General features: G+C 39.5%; 1 protein-coding gene across 1 annotated transcript in view; it reads right to left on the minus strand.

The window, feature by feature from the left end:
- SLC38A4 (solute carrier family 38 member 4) overlaps positions 1-15,116 on the minus strand; it is a 58,416-nt gene that overhangs the window by 5,925 nt on the left and 37,375 nt on the right. Inside the window, exons 3-14 of the mRNA XM_027730732.2 lie at positions 12,243-12,470; positions 11,394-11,472; positions 10,000-10,115; positions 6,883-6,956; positions 6,666-6,758; positions 5,187-5,265; positions 5,013-5,095; positions 4,843-4,901; positions 4,180-4,458; positions 3,976-4,055; positions 2,788-2,888; positions 1,693-1,817 (exon numbers count right to left, since the gene is read on the minus strand). Of these exons, the coding sequence (XP_027586533.1) occupies positions 1,693-1,817; positions 2,788-2,888; positions 3,976-4,055; positions 4,180-4,458; positions 4,843-4,901; positions 5,013-5,095; positions 5,187-5,265; positions 6,666-6,758; positions 6,883-6,956; positions 10,000-10,115; positions 11,394-11,472; positions 12,243-12,361 (1,287 nt within the window). The 5' untranslated portion in view covers positions 12,362-12,470. The remainder of the gene's footprint in view (positions 1-1,692; positions 1,818-2,787; positions 2,889-3,975; positions 4,056-4,179; positions 4,459-4,842; positions 4,902-5,012; positions 5,096-5,186; positions 5,266-6,665; positions 6,759-6,882; positions 6,957-9,999; positions 10,116-11,393; positions 11,473-12,242; positions 12,471-15,116) is intronic.

Here is a 15,116-nt window from a genome sequence, read left to right on the forward strand (position 1 = left end):
TGTGAGCCAATATTAGGAAGAGGGAAGCAGATTGCAAATATTTTTTCCAGCCTCTGAATTGGTGTAAAACAGCTTTATTGCAGCAAAAAACTGCTGCCTGCATTTCTGTGCACTTTTAGCATCTTGTCCATTATACCTTCTGTGACATAGTCCTTAAAGAGGATTTATCAATTGTAAGTTTTACAGTGACTAATGGTACGTAGCTCTATAGTTAATTAATTTTTTTTTAACAATGAAATTAATTTTTTTAAAGAAAAAACTCTGACTACTTTGAGAAAATACAAATGCAGTAATTCATTAAAAAAATAGTTGTTACAGTTATATTGCTTATTTGGAGTAATAGTATCTTCTGTGCTGGCTGTCCAAATAGGCTGTGTAAATCTCTTTGATATTCTGGCTTACAAGAAAATGATGTTTTCTCAGGAGTCCTCTTAATAGAAAAATTAGTGCTGTGGTATGTAAATGTTAGGACTTCACACACTATTCAGATATAAAAATGATTTTACAGAAAGTTAAAAGGAAAAATGCTACATCCGACAGAGAGAGGCTTTTGCAATGCCCTTAGCTTGTTTTCCCATGAAGAGCAACCAGTTTGTTAAGACTAATTTAAACATTTAGCCACTAGTTTAAACATGACATTTAAGGCAGAGCACTGGCATTCTCCAAGCTACAAGAAGCGATCACTCTGGGTCCTTTATACCAGACCTTTCTTTTTGATTGACAACTTTGAACAGTGATCGCTGCTCTAAGACATTTGTCAGCAAGCCTGGAAAGAGTATCTACACAGAGCATGCACTGCATCCAGGACAACAGAGCAACAGGACCCCAGGGTTACTGCTCTCATCAGATGGGAACCCTATGGTGTGACGTGGATTGCTGGGAGCCCTCTGGCAGCATGATGCTGGGCTTGTACGTGCCATACAAACGACACACCAGCCTCCCAAAACCTAATCACCAGGATCAACTATTTTCTCCCCTGCTGCATAGCAGCTCAGAGAAGGCATGACAGACAGTCTTATACATTCAGGAGCCTAGAGGTCTGCTCTTCAGGGGAAATTGATCCCCGAGGAGGCTCAATCCCTCTTCAGAGCAGTTTGTTTACCCATGTCTTTCTGTCCCTGCTACTGTGGATATTTTGTTTTTCCTTGTGAAGAGAACACAGAAGCTCCAAACTTTGCTCAGACAACTGACTATATGGCTGAGTCTTGTATGCCTCTGTGTTCTGGTATTTAGCTTCCTCCCCTGTCCATAGACTGAAGCATGTAAGGTGAACAGAAGCCTCTGTCCCTCTGCTTTGGCAGCTGGATCTGGTAGTCCTGCACAATGTGTGACCTGAGATTCACATGTCTGTCCTGAGTTTGGATGCTATAGTAGGTGCCTATGTCTCTATTAGGAAATCTCGTAAGTGGTTTCAGTATATCCCCGTCTTTGGTACTTAGCACTGCTCTGATAAATATAGTACAGAAAGAGCCAGAGAGACAGAGAAGTCATTCCTGATTTGTTTATAAAGACTGATTTATTTCAGTCTTTCAAATTTTGCAAACCAAACTGCCTAAGGTCCATGCCTAAGATCCTTCTAAGTAAAAACTCAGGCTTATTTTTCTTCAATGTTAGGATCTGCCTGTGCTGAGCACATACAATCAGTGTATATGGGCTAGCCCTGATTTCAGCTTAAGCAACTGTGTTACTTACAGGGAAAAGGACAAGGGGCACAGTCAGGGTTACAGCCACCAGCACTGCCAGACGAACTGACAGCAAGAGGGTGTCGAAGGTGTACACTTTAGTGTATGTATGAAGCAGCTCATCTTCAACTTCTCCTGCAAAAAGGAAACAGAAAGGAGCTAAATCACTTAAGCAATATCTGAACAAGCAAAAGGATCTTTGTACTGCAGCCAGATAAGATTAGCTTTAGCCCAGCCGCTGTCATTAGATATGTATTATGGGCTAGACACGAAAGAGGAATTTTCCCACTGTGACTGATACAAGTCCATCATTCACAGATGATGAGGGTAATACAACTCTGAGGTGATGCTTTATACTCTAGTATCTTTGGGATGACTTTGAGAAAGACATTAAGTGAATGTAGAACCTGAAGTAAAAATAATTTCTGTGATATGAAATATGAAACAACTGAACTGGTGACAGCTCCCTTTGACCTCCACCCACATGTCCCAGCTCTCAGACAGAGCTCTCTTGGCCCAGTGATAGGGAGAAGATTGTGCTGTATCATTCATTTCTTTGCTGCATGGAGGAACTAACAAGCTAAAAAGAAGTGGCGTTTGCATAAAATGGTGTGCTAATAGAGGGGCTTCTCTGTTTGCCTATCGGTTAGTCTAGCTCGTCCATATTTTTTTACACTAGAATGATTTGCACCTGTTTTTCAGCATAGATGAAGCTGAACTAGTGGTGTCAGAGCCAGATTGAGTAGCACTTAATAGTGTCATGTAAAACTGTTAAGCTCTAGAGTATTTTTAGTACAGTCACTCTTGGCCTTTGCCAAGAGCCAAGTTTACAGCAGCTTCTTGTCTGAGTTCACAAAACCAAGAGATACGCAACTGGTGCCCCTAGCAGATGCCTCTGAGTCTCTCACAGGTGAGGTTGTCTGACAGCTGGAGAAGTGCCACAGATCATTCAGGAGATTACACACTGCATATTACAATTGAATGTTGCTTACACTTGGATTTGGGCCCATAAAAATACATTAATACTTGGACCTCTGAGATAGAACCAGCTCACCTGCTTTAAAATGACAGGGAAAATTCTACAGAGAACAGGGTTTTGACCTACCGTAGAAAGTAAGGTATCCAAAGAGGGCAGCCAGAAGATACATGATAAGCATGCCAGTGATGGAGATATTTGAGATATTCTGCATCCGCTTTCGGGAGCGACTGAAGTACAAAAGAAAGAGAGTAACAGTCCTATAAAGCCTCTATTTGTACAAGAAGTACTCAGAAGTATCTTAGCTTTCTAACATATCTTCCCTGGCTAGTAAGTTCATAGCAGCTATATTGGTTACACAGAGCTGTTGATACTTTACAGCTCTGTGTAGAGCATCATAGACTTATAAAAAGTGTGTTGAAACTCCATTTCTATTGCTTTCTCACTCACAACATAACACGTGTCACATTATTTTGTATATCATTATGTATTAACTATCAATCTGAAATGGTGTATTTTAAATACAAAAAATGGAGGGGCTAAAATTACAGGACTGATAGTAAGAATAGACAAGAGCTCTTAGCCAGCTCTATATGAACATACCCTTATATCTACATAGGGCTGTTCTGCAGGTTCAAGAACCCCTTGCAGGTCAAATCCTTTCTTCATAAATCCTTTGGTTAAAGACAATCTTCATCTTATAGGACCTGGAAGCATGTTTCAAGTTATCTGCGAATTTTTATTGCTTCTGAGGCTAAACCTGCTGAAATAGGAGGTAATGATTCATAGCCTCCTTGAGTTTTGCAGCACACCCTCCTGTAATGTATTTTTTGCTGTTCAACAAATGCCTTTGATTAGTGCTTCCCACCTATCAACTCTGCTGATTTAAGCACGTGTATTTGATTTTTGATATTTCTCAAGCAAATTAGGCTGGGTGAAGAGACTATGTAAGACACTCAAACCAATAGCACCCCAAGAAACTTTAAGAGTAAGTAACAATTGACCCAGAACTCATTAAAATATTATTAGGAACAAGAATTATCTCTCTCAGTGCAACCAAATTCCCCAGTTTATTTCACATCCTTTAAAGAACTGTCCAGATTCCTCCTTTCCTAAGTAAATATTGATCAATGCAATGGTTCTCTGTCACCAATATCTGACTATAAGGTCAAAGCAAAGCCAATGTCTGCTTTCTATGGTAAGGAATAAATCATTACCATGTGGGTGTTTATACACCTGCAGTCAAGACGTAACATGAAGAAAATGATCTCTAGCTGTGGTTAACTGGAAGTATTGGACAAAATTTAAGAACCTTACTCTTTTAGTTCACTGTATATTGGTAGCACCTCAGGGTGGCATACGAATGCAAATGCCAGGATGGGTATTGCATAGGCAGTCTGTAAAATAAAGCTCCCATTAGTAAGAACGGTCATGGCTGTACCTCTGACTTTTGGCAGCCAGCAATTTAGCTGTAGTACAGTTAAAGTGGTTAAATGGTTAAAGACAAAGAATCTCTCTTACCCGTGAGTTGAACACAAAGTATTTTGGCCGACACCTGTCACTATTGTCGCCGTGTGCTTCATATTCTACACTGCTTTTGGGGGAAGTATCTTTTGGTTCCTCAAGGCCTGGCAAGTGCCCAGCTGTGTTGTCCATCATGAAATTCACACCAGAGCCAAGTGACTCATTTGGTAACATGACCAGGTGCATTAGCACTGTGTTATTGGTGGTGGTCCAGTTTTCAACCCCATGGTCCATGATGGGGAGAGGACAGGGTATTTGGGATTTCTTGAAGATTACCTACAAAAGAGTAGACTATGTCATCAGAAGAGTACCACTGTAGGTGATTACACACCTGGGGTATTCCAACAGAAGTATAAACAGGCACACAGAAGAGGGGAAATAGAGAGAGCAAGAAATCAAGTGTTACCACTTCTGCTTCTCTTGCAAATATTTGTTGCTAATTTGCCTTTGCTGTTGTCCTGTTTTATTTTTTATTCTCAAGTGTTTTTTAAACTGAATTTCTTAATTCTGACTTCATTCAGCAATAGGCTTGTTGATTTGATTCACTTGCAGATGCTATTCTAACATCCACATTAAATTGTCATGGTAAGAAATATAACAGTGTTTAAGGGTTTGCAGGTTCTGTATTTGCTTAGAGACAATACCCAAACAGTCACCTACCACACTGACAAAGAAAACCATACAGGTCAGCGAAAATCCACTTGTATAACCAAGATAACCTGTGCAGTAAGAAAAACAAAACAAAACAAAAAAGAAACCAGTTCAGCTACATATAAATTCACAATCCTAATAGAAATCAGAAAGGAGCTTAAGCAGTACATTAAGCTTACCTAAGGTTTTTAGAAGGGAGAGGGGAAGAATAACCAAAACTGTTACAAGTATGACGAGGTAGTTCCCATTCAGGTACCATTCTCTAAAGAGGAGGAATAAAAATAGCAACAAACATCATTGACATCAAAGTGAAAAATTTTCATCTGAGGTTCAGGTTGGGAAAAGGTACCTACTCAGAATTCTCAAGTTTCATAAATGCTCGGATGACTTCTGGAAGTTCATATTTAATAATAAAGAGGTAGCTTGACATTGCTGAAAAAAAAAAACAAGCTAAAAATTAAACACCTTCAGGGAAAACTGTAGTTCCAAAAAAAGAAAAAAAGAAAAAGATTTTTGCAAAAGTAGAGAAATGAGTTTTGTTCAAATGAAAGTGTGACTAAATAAATGGTGTGACCTTCAAATTGTTATGAACATGTCATGAATGACGTTAGAATGACATCAGAATGACATTAGAATGACATTATTGTATTAGAATACAATACAGTTACTACTGAATTATCAGCATACTCAAACCACTCTTAACTTTTCCTTCTACTTTTTTGTTGTAAGTGTTGTTTTTCCAATAGATGCTCTCCATTCCCATTCTGTAGTAACTTAAGATGTTACTGCCTCCAGATCTCTTCAGCTATCTTATCCTCCCTATTTTCAACTTCTTTCTTCTGATAATCTTCTCCATATATAAAGAAAACAACTAGTCGTCAAGATTCTTGATGGAAGAGTGGACTTCTATACACCTTTTTTAAATGTACTTCCAAAAGGAATGCTTTTTTCAGTCATTTTATGTTTGCCACAGAGAGATCTCTGGAGACCTATAAATCAGTCTAGACAAGGACAAGAGAAACAGCTATTCTTCTTTAATAGGGAAGCGTGCTTCATTCCTAAATTCAACCAATTTGATATTTAGGCTTGAGGAAGGAAAGGAAGACCATAGAATAGCAGCTTTTATGAACAAAATCCAAAAGTCTTTTGTAGTAGAGAGACGTGAACTACATCTCCTAAAAGGTTTCTTCCAGGATAGTAAAAGGAAACAAGCTTTGTTGCATGAGTATACAGTCCTATCCCTACTATTTATATTGGTAAGTAAACAGCCTCCTGTTCTCAGACAACGAAGATTACGTGATAGATGTTTCACAGGAGATATCTTTGTGGGTGAATACATTAAAAACATACTTTAAACACACAGCATCTTCAGGAGAACACAACCCAACTGTTATTTCAAGGAGAGAATTAAGCTGAAAAATGAACTACTGAAGAGTGTTTTATAGAGAAGACAGAACCATGTGCTGTTCCTTTTACATTGTACTAATCTTTTCTAAGTTGAAGCGGATGGTTCAACTAGATGCTAAGAAGAACAGTCTGAGCCATGCTCAAAAAGAGAAATGGTCAATTCCTGGAGGACAGTCAGCCAGGCCACTTTAGCCATGATTGAAGCCTTTTCACTGGCCATGAAGAGATCCCAGGTAACTGTCTTTCACCAGAAACTGAAGTGTCAGGTAGCTGAATCAGTGACACAAATCTCCCATGTCCTTTCTTTTTGTAATACGGTGTATGCTGTATCTGGCTCAACTCTAATGCCATTTAGCTAGGCAGAGGGGAGAAAGCACTTGTGTTTTGTAGAAAAGCATTAAAAGCTAGAAAATTCTTTCCCTTACCTCCAATGTTCTGCATTGTAACCGAAATGAAAACACCACACTTCCCAGGCCAGCCAAATGCCTTTTCTCCCAGTTTTTCATATATTAATGATCCTGAAAAAAAAGCAAAATTAAAAACAAAAAAACCCCATGAGCCACTGCATACTTGATGAATTGCATTCCAAGGTAAAATACGTGCAGCAGGGACTCTCTATCAGCCACAGCCTGCTCCTCATACCTCCTTCTTTTGATATCTTCAGTAAGAGGTGGACGGAATAGAGTGACAGTATTGCTACGCTGAGCAGCAAAACTCTGTAAAGCAAAGCAGAAATTAGAATCCTAAGCAGGACATCAGAGGCAGTGGATTTGAACTTACACTTGCTCATTTTCATGAGGTTAAACATATAAATAGTTTTCAGCGTGTTTGTTCTTTGGTCTCCCAGTGCTAAATGCAGAGATAAGTGTCAACTGTAGCTTACTTGTGAGTACAGTTGCACCTTATGCACTCCAAAAGCCCCTGAAGGGTTGTTTAAATCCAGTAAGTGCCACTTCTGTGCTATTCCACAAGGACAGAATCTTGTATCTTAACAATATCCTAGTAAAGTAAACAGAATTTCTATGTGAGAATCTGGTCTTTGGACTCTTACCCTCTCCTTGACCTCTCAATTTCATATCTCTCCTTACTCAGAGCTGTCACCAAAAAAACCCCACCCAAACCCCAAACCAAAACCAAAACCAAACCATGATTGTGAACACTTCACTGCTGCCTCCTGGGTGGTCACTGCTTTTGGCTTCTGCCATATCATTGTGAAGCAGAGTTTAGTAGCCTGTTGTGCAAGTACATCAAAAACTTTACATAATGTTAAAGCATGGCATGATACTGGAAAACCTGCTCTTGGAGCACTTGTAGCTAAGTCTTCTAGTCTAGTCTGCTTGAAGGTACTGGTGCCTGAATTCATTAGTTCTGATTACTGCCATGTTCCTTCCACACAACATTTGCATCCTATGTGATTTCAGCCTCTTACAAAGTGCTGGTGAAAAATGTAGCTTTGTATGACATATTCAGGGCACAACACTGTGGGCACTACATCTTATTACCATAATCGTCTTGTCAGCAGCCTACACAAGTGCTGGTGCAGAAGGGAATGTGATGATAATGTGACAGAGCTAGGAAATACAGATGTGCCTTACTCCATGGCTGAACCCACACCTTCCACCCCACTGAACATGCAGTTTGGTACAGATATGGGAGACACAGCCAAGTTCATAAATGAGTTATAATCTAAGAGCAGACCTAGGACCTGGGGCAAGGTGATGGCCCCCAGACCATCACAATTTTTTCTGAAGTTTCTCTCTTTGAGAGAGACAGACAGTGTTACAGCCTTCGTGTGAGCAGGGTTGCCTGTCATGATGTGGGCTCACGCAATATGGTAAGGGGGAGTCATGCCTGAGATCACAGTGTATCCTGCTGAGAAGGCAACCTTCTTGATCAGGGAAACCCATGGAGCGTGCTGTTCATGTTTCCATGTCCTAACACATGAGGTAGGGTAAAACAAAGTCCTCCTGGTTTCACTTGCTAAATCATGCCAGACAGAAGTGACGCTCTTGTGCAAAATCTGTGCCATTGTAAACCTCCTCCACAGGAGGAATGTAATGGGAACTTCTGGAAAGCTTCTGAATTTTAGGAACCCTCCTTTTAGCTTCACCCTGTAGGACATCTTCTATCATGAGAGCGCTCGAGCAACATGAGAACAGTAAATTACAAAAAATTTAGACAATGCTGCCAGTATCACCTAAATTAGAATTAATGTCCAGCAGTTTCCATTTAGGTAGATGGTATTTTTCTGTCCCAGTAACACTAATGTGATCTGTGAAAACAGAGGAACTTCCAGCAAGTGGATACATGTCATGGGGGAAAAAATATCCACAAAAAGTTTATGCTTTTAAATAAAACTCCTTCGTCTACCAGAAGGGAGAACATTTTCATGCAGGAAATATGGAAATACGACAGAAAAGAAAGCAAGCTCTGGGTGGAGACACCCTTTTTTTGGCTGTTTAAGTCTCCATGTAAGTGCTTTAGCATTACTCCCTGCTCTAGCACTGCTAACAGAGCTAATGTCATTAGGCTCATATCAGATTTTTTTTTAGCCACCTAGGTGAATGAACAGAGCTTAAAAATAGCGATATTACAAAGGTAATGTTTTTTCCCCAACTAGTGAGGCTTAACATATCATAGTTTTCTTTCCAGTGGTAGTTCATGGGCATACTAGTTAGTACAAGTGCTCAGAGAAAGCTGAAGAAAAAAAGAATCCTACACTTTTCTAACCCTGATGCAGTCAATTTTAGAACCAGCTTCCATTTTTGATCTGTAAATACTATGTCTAAGGCAGTAGAGTGCAGGTGTTATGAAGCACTTACCCAGAACAGTGTTTGAATATACAAATAATTTTCAGTTAAAAATTCTACTGGCAAAACAGGAGATGTTTCTTAGCAACTGGAATCTACATGTGGTATTTCAAATGCTGTTTCTCTTGTAGCTACACAGTCTTCACAAGCAGGAAGTGATATAAAAACAGCCAAGCAACCTGGTTTAAAGGCTTGCTAGATTTCACTAATGTCAAACAATGGCCTAACACCATCATGCTATATTCCAGTTTCATGGGAGGTTAAAATTAAGGCTTCAGTTAAAATTAAAACCACTTATTAAAAAAAGAAAAGCAACATTTTTTTTTTTCAGTCTGTCTCATTAAGATGAGCCAGAGGTTAGCCAACAATTAAAAAACTTCCCATGGCTATCTGTCACTGTCTATCAAAACCCATTCTGTATAGATACTGCCAGCCACATACCATTGCTTTCATCTGTGCACATTGTGTACAAATAGACTTGAGGGAGCAACATTAAATCTGGATAAATCTGTGAATGCATTTACATTCAAAGCATTTTGCTATTTCAGATTATATTGAATATTCTTCTTCTATTTCTACATAGTGATTAGATAGTTGGACCGGTGTAAATATATTTATGGGTGATTTAATTCCCTTTTTGGACTCCCATAATGAACCAGCAAGATTGCTATCTTTATTTTAGGACCAGTATACTGTTCTTTCCTTCTGTTTTTTGACTGCACAATATCAATTCACAGTTGTGTTCCTGATACAGAAGAGGTCTAAAATACAGGGAAAAAAAGGCTTTTCAGCAGTGGTTCCTTGTGGTGAAGCTAAAATGGTTTAATTACAGATGATTTTATGAAACCTTTCAGCTAACAAAACAAGCTTAACATACCTCTCTAACCATAAAAGCTTCAGTGCCAGCTCTGTTCTTATATTCTGTTTGCTTTTCTTTCTATGTACTTACATGAAAAAGATAATTCCTGTGTTGGCCATAGCATAGGAGAGCCCCAAGATGCCGCTGCCCATAATAGCATTGCTGAGGTTGAACGAGGACATTCCAAAGGAGATTCTACCTGCATGCTGTTGGGTGCAAAACCAGAAAATGGCAATTAATTTGTGTTTTACTGAGCACAACAGACTAATCATCCTCATTGCCGGATTTCCCTGTACTGCTCTCTTGATCTTTAGAGGTGGAGTTTTTCAAGATTCCTGAGTCCACAGATGCTTGCCATCATAAGGAGTGTCTTTACCCCCAAAGACAGCTATGCTGGTAGCGTTTGCCTCTACCCATTCTTCAGTTGTCTCAGAGGGGAGGAGAGCTACATTCCTGACAGGTGACTGAGGTGACAGCTGTGTTGGCTAGCCTCTATAGAAATATATGCCGCTATCTTATAGATTACCCACTTATTGATTTTAAAAAATCTGATTTTTTTTTAAACTTAATAAAATTGATTTTTGAATTTTTCTTTGGGTAGGATGTGCTTCTTTCTCTGGGGAAATAAAAGTGTGTCTAGGGAGGAAAAAATGAGGGCTGAGTGTCTGGGAGTGGAGGCAGGAGAGTGGAAGAGGACAAAACCTAGGAGAGGGAGGATGGTGTGTGACTGAGTTACAACTGACACCAATTGGAAAAGAAAAAGGGGGAATATGGCTCTTAATTTTAGCTTACAATCACAAATAACTTATTTTGGTTTTATGTGATCAGTCCTAATAAAACCTGTAACACAACCAATAAAATAATGTTTTCTTTTCACCAAAGTCATGAGCTGAATAAAGTTAAATCCTGAGCAGACAGGTACCCTTGTGCACACCCCAGGAACTGGTGCTGTGCTTCCACTTTCACATGGAGTTGTCTAAGGAGTGGGAGGTGCACTAAGCATGTAATGCTCAGCATCATAAAGCCAAAACAAGAATGTCTTTTCCTTAAAGCAATGCAGCTGGATGTGTATTCATTTACACTGATGCTGGAAACAAACAATACAAGCATGCACGCACTGAGGCCCAGATCTATCTGGCTTTTGAAGCAACAAAGTCCCTCTGAACCAAATGTCTTTTTAGAAAAATGGATGCAGACCCACACTGGTTGAACATAGGTGAGATTACATGGGTTCTACCAAAGTTCAAGTGTGATCTCAATGATTTTTCTGATTACTTGTGAAAGAAAGACCCAGTTTTACTTGTAAGACAACAGAAAGGCTTTGTTGCACTAACTGTTAGAAAATGCTTTTATTTGAAAGCCAAAATTATGCTGATCGAGCTCCGGAGTAACTTTGTTTACTGGAAGTTTTGGAAAAAAGATTCAGGTCAATAAGATTTATTTTGTAATTATTCGTTAATTCACTAAAAATGAATAAAACTTACATATTCTTCATTATAGTCTTCCAGTTTCTTTTTACCCAGATATCCATTTGTAAGGAACTTCTGACTTTCTGCATCTTCACTAGCAAATGGATTGAACACAAAGAAAAATAAGAAAATATTAGATAAAGCTTATGATACATATTTTATTCTAGTAGTGCTTTTTGTCATTAGTGGAAACTTTCCTTTGACATTGCAATAAATATTTAAAAATCCTTCAGAAAAACACTCTGTTCTCCTGTAAGATTCTCATGTCCAATGGCATATTTAATAGATCTTTGCTTTGCCTTGGAATTTAGTTTTAAACCCAGTAATCTTCAAATTATATCTGATTGTAGATGTTGGAAAGTAGAATTCCATACAGCAGTGTGCTAAAGCTGAGCGTATACTTCACAGAGGAGTAACGAAGCACCTTGCAACTGCCCTGTTGGAGAGACGTGCTGGGGGGTGCAGTGAACTGAGAGCTGGAAGCCAATGGCTGTTTTTGAGATGTCTTTCTCGGATCATGCAGGTGCTACTGCTATGGTGGGTTCTGCTGGATCACCTGAGGGTGGACTGCCCCTGTGGGAGAACTGAGCTGCTCAGGTTGCACTGCTCTGAGAGTGTATTAATTTACGTGTGTACTATCTGACCGGAGCGGTTGGAAATTGCCAAGGGGCTGGGAGCCTGCAGAGGTCACTTCAGGTGGTGGCAAGGAGGGACCTAGGCTACCTTGGCTGTGCTGGGAGCACTGTCCTCCAGACCATAGAATGGGGAGGGTCATCACTGTGGGAAAACTGTCCCAGATGCCATTAGTGAAGCTTGGTTTTTGATTACTTCTTTCTAGCCTTAACAGAACAGTTAAATGCTTACCTCCTAATTGCAGCCTTTTCTGAATCAACCAGCTCTGTGTAGTTGTCTTCGAGGCTTTCCCCACTGTTGCTCTGGTCATCAAGCTCAATATTGACTTTTTGCAGCTCCATACGATCCATTAGAGAGGTCAGTGCTTTCCAGTACACACACTCGCTTCTTCAAGGTAAACAGCACCGTACTGTGTGCTTGCACCTCTCTGTCATGCAGGGACTGCCAGAACACTCTGTTCTGCAAACAAAACACAATAGAACTCATTAGAATTTTCCTCAAATTAGATAAACCGGTGTGAATTGTTTGGTGTTGGTTTGATCTTGATAATAGCATTAAGAGGAGAAACTGTTACAGACTGGGAAAATTCTGGGCAAGCATAGAAGTTCCTTTACATGCCAGCACTTGGCCGTCCTCCCTTAAAATGGTAAAGTGCCAGGCCAACAGATGCACAGTGGGTGTCCAGCACCTGGCAAAAATACAAAGCCAGCAGAAAATAATTTCCTGAACTGCTTCTTTTGAACTTCTAGGGAAGGGGGATGCAGAAATGCTTGCTGTAAAAAAGGAGTATAGCAGGCTTTCCCAGTCTCGTAAGATTATTGTTGTCACAGGTTTAAATGTATTGTAGACTTGCCCCTTTCACCGGGATCTGACAGATGGGAGCATTTCTGTATGATCACTTTTTGACGACTGGGAGGTGCAGTTCTGATAGATCAGTTTCTGGTTTTCAGTATACATGCGTTTAATTCTTACTTGACCCTGTTAGAAAAATTCCTGTCTTTTAAAAATCATATGATGCTCAACTCTTTATTTCTGTATGGGCCAAATAAAACTGTACAAAACAAATTTACAAAGGGAACTTCACCTCTCGGATTTCAGCAGCTGCATGTTATAGACTTTTCTGTAGATACACATGTGGATTCATTTGCTCACAACCAGACTCAAGAGGAAAAGACTGTGCAAGAAATTTTGCAGTTTTGCAATACTTTTGCCTTCTCAAAGATATTCCTTGAGGTATTTTATATGTCCATTTCACAGCTGAGGGGACACCAGTGAAGGGAGTGAGCACAGACCAGAGAGCACATTGCTGGCAAGCTCATGGCCAGAGTTACAGGTTCCTGACCCTCTACCTGCTGCCTTGCAATCAGGCACACTGTCCAGATCCATGACATTTTTCATAAATACTACATGATAAATGCAGCTCAGCATTGCACAATAACAATATCATAAAACACCGCAATAAATAATTTCCATGTCTGGCTCTTTGCAACACTAAATCTGCAATCATTTAATAGCCTTTTTCCTGGTTTTGCATTTATGGGTGTATAAGTTCTGCTTGATGACCAGATCATCTCTATCCTCTGTTACTGATCACATGCTGTTCTTAAGAACATCTACAAGCATATTTGTAGTGGCAAGATATTGGAGTGTATGTTTTTAAAATGTAAATGTAAACTTTAAATCCAGTCCTGGAGGTTAATACTGGCCCCAGGCCAGAAATTAAAGTGAAATTCATTGCTTCTTACTAAAAGCATTCACCTAGACAAGACAACTGAAAATGGAAAACAATATCACAAAGCACTAGGAGATTTCCTACCAGAGAGAGTGGCTGTCTCACAGAGAATGTGCGTGAGGGGATGAGTGACTCAGGGATCAAGGCAGAGCTACTGGCATTTGCATTGCAGTGGCTGGGGTATTCTACCCGCTCAGGATATTAATAACTCCATGAGTTAGAAAAACAATAAGACCCTCTTTGGTCCCTCCCCCAAACCCCTGATGGAGCCCTAAGAACTATAGTTCCATTCACAGAACTATATTCAAAAGCAGACGCTGCCCTGCCTGAGAAACACAGTCATTCCGATTCTTGATGCTTATTTTTAATCTGTGGTGTAAAAGTCAGGCAAACAAATCTAACTGTGCTTATTCCTGTTCTGGTAAAGTATAAAATCTGCCCTGTGACCACTGCCTAACTCTTATTGGAGAAATGTCTTTTCCAGAAGTGGCAGTCCAAAAAATACAAGTCTTCAGAGAGGTGAGAAACAGAGGTAAAAGTAAGCAAAAATTTGTCAGGAGTTAAACTACACAAAGATTAAGCTGAGGATGAAAGTCTGTGCAACACAGTGAACACAATTTGGAAAGGAGAGGAAAAATTATCCAGAAATACATGTTACTGCATAAGAATCATCTGGACATTGTCCTGCCAAACATTTGCATAAGTCATCTGATTTATGGATGTCATCTCAAGAGGCTCTGGAATTACTGCATAAAGCAGTGATTTTCTATTTTTTTCTATTTTTATTTTTTAATATGTGAATTTCCAAAAGTCTGGTGAAAGTGCAAATTCCTCAGGTGGCAAAATTAAATCTGTTGAGAACCTGCTTTCTTGAAGTCATAACTTTTTAGAGAGAGGTTGGTAGAGCTCAAGGAGTCTACAAACTGGCCTTGCCAGAAGCTTAGCATGTAATAGTGGAGGAGAAACACCAAAGTTCATATGTTTTAGCTTCCCTGGGATTTCATGCTTTCTTCTTCTGAGTTCTGAACTTGGTGCCTAAACATGTAAGAAAAATCTCTTAGATTTACAATGTTCCTCAGACTCTGCTTCAATATGGTGGTGGTTTTGCTGCCTCCTGGGGCATTTTGCTGAACAAAAAAATTTTTCTTAAAGTTTAATATTAAAATGGAAATACTTATTGCAAAAGACATTCACCTATTATCAGAGGGAAGTTATTTGTCTCTGTAAGACTGATTTTCCTATTCAAGTATAAGGTACTGTTCTGCATCATTTATTAAGTAATGGTTTTCAGCAATGATTCAGAAAATGATGAAATTTTTGCCATCTGATTTCAGAATGTTATTGATTCCTGTCCAGTCTGCAGTTAGGACATT

This window comes from Pipra filicauda, unplaced genomic scaffold, assembly GCF_003945595.2.
Source record: "Pipra filicauda isolate LSUMZ 115617 unplaced genomic scaffold, ASM394559v2 scaffold572_size285001_pilon, whole genome shotgun sequence".
Classification (NCBI taxonomy): Eukaryota; Metazoa; Chordata; class Aves; order Passeriformes; family Pipridae; genus Pipra; species Pipra filicauda.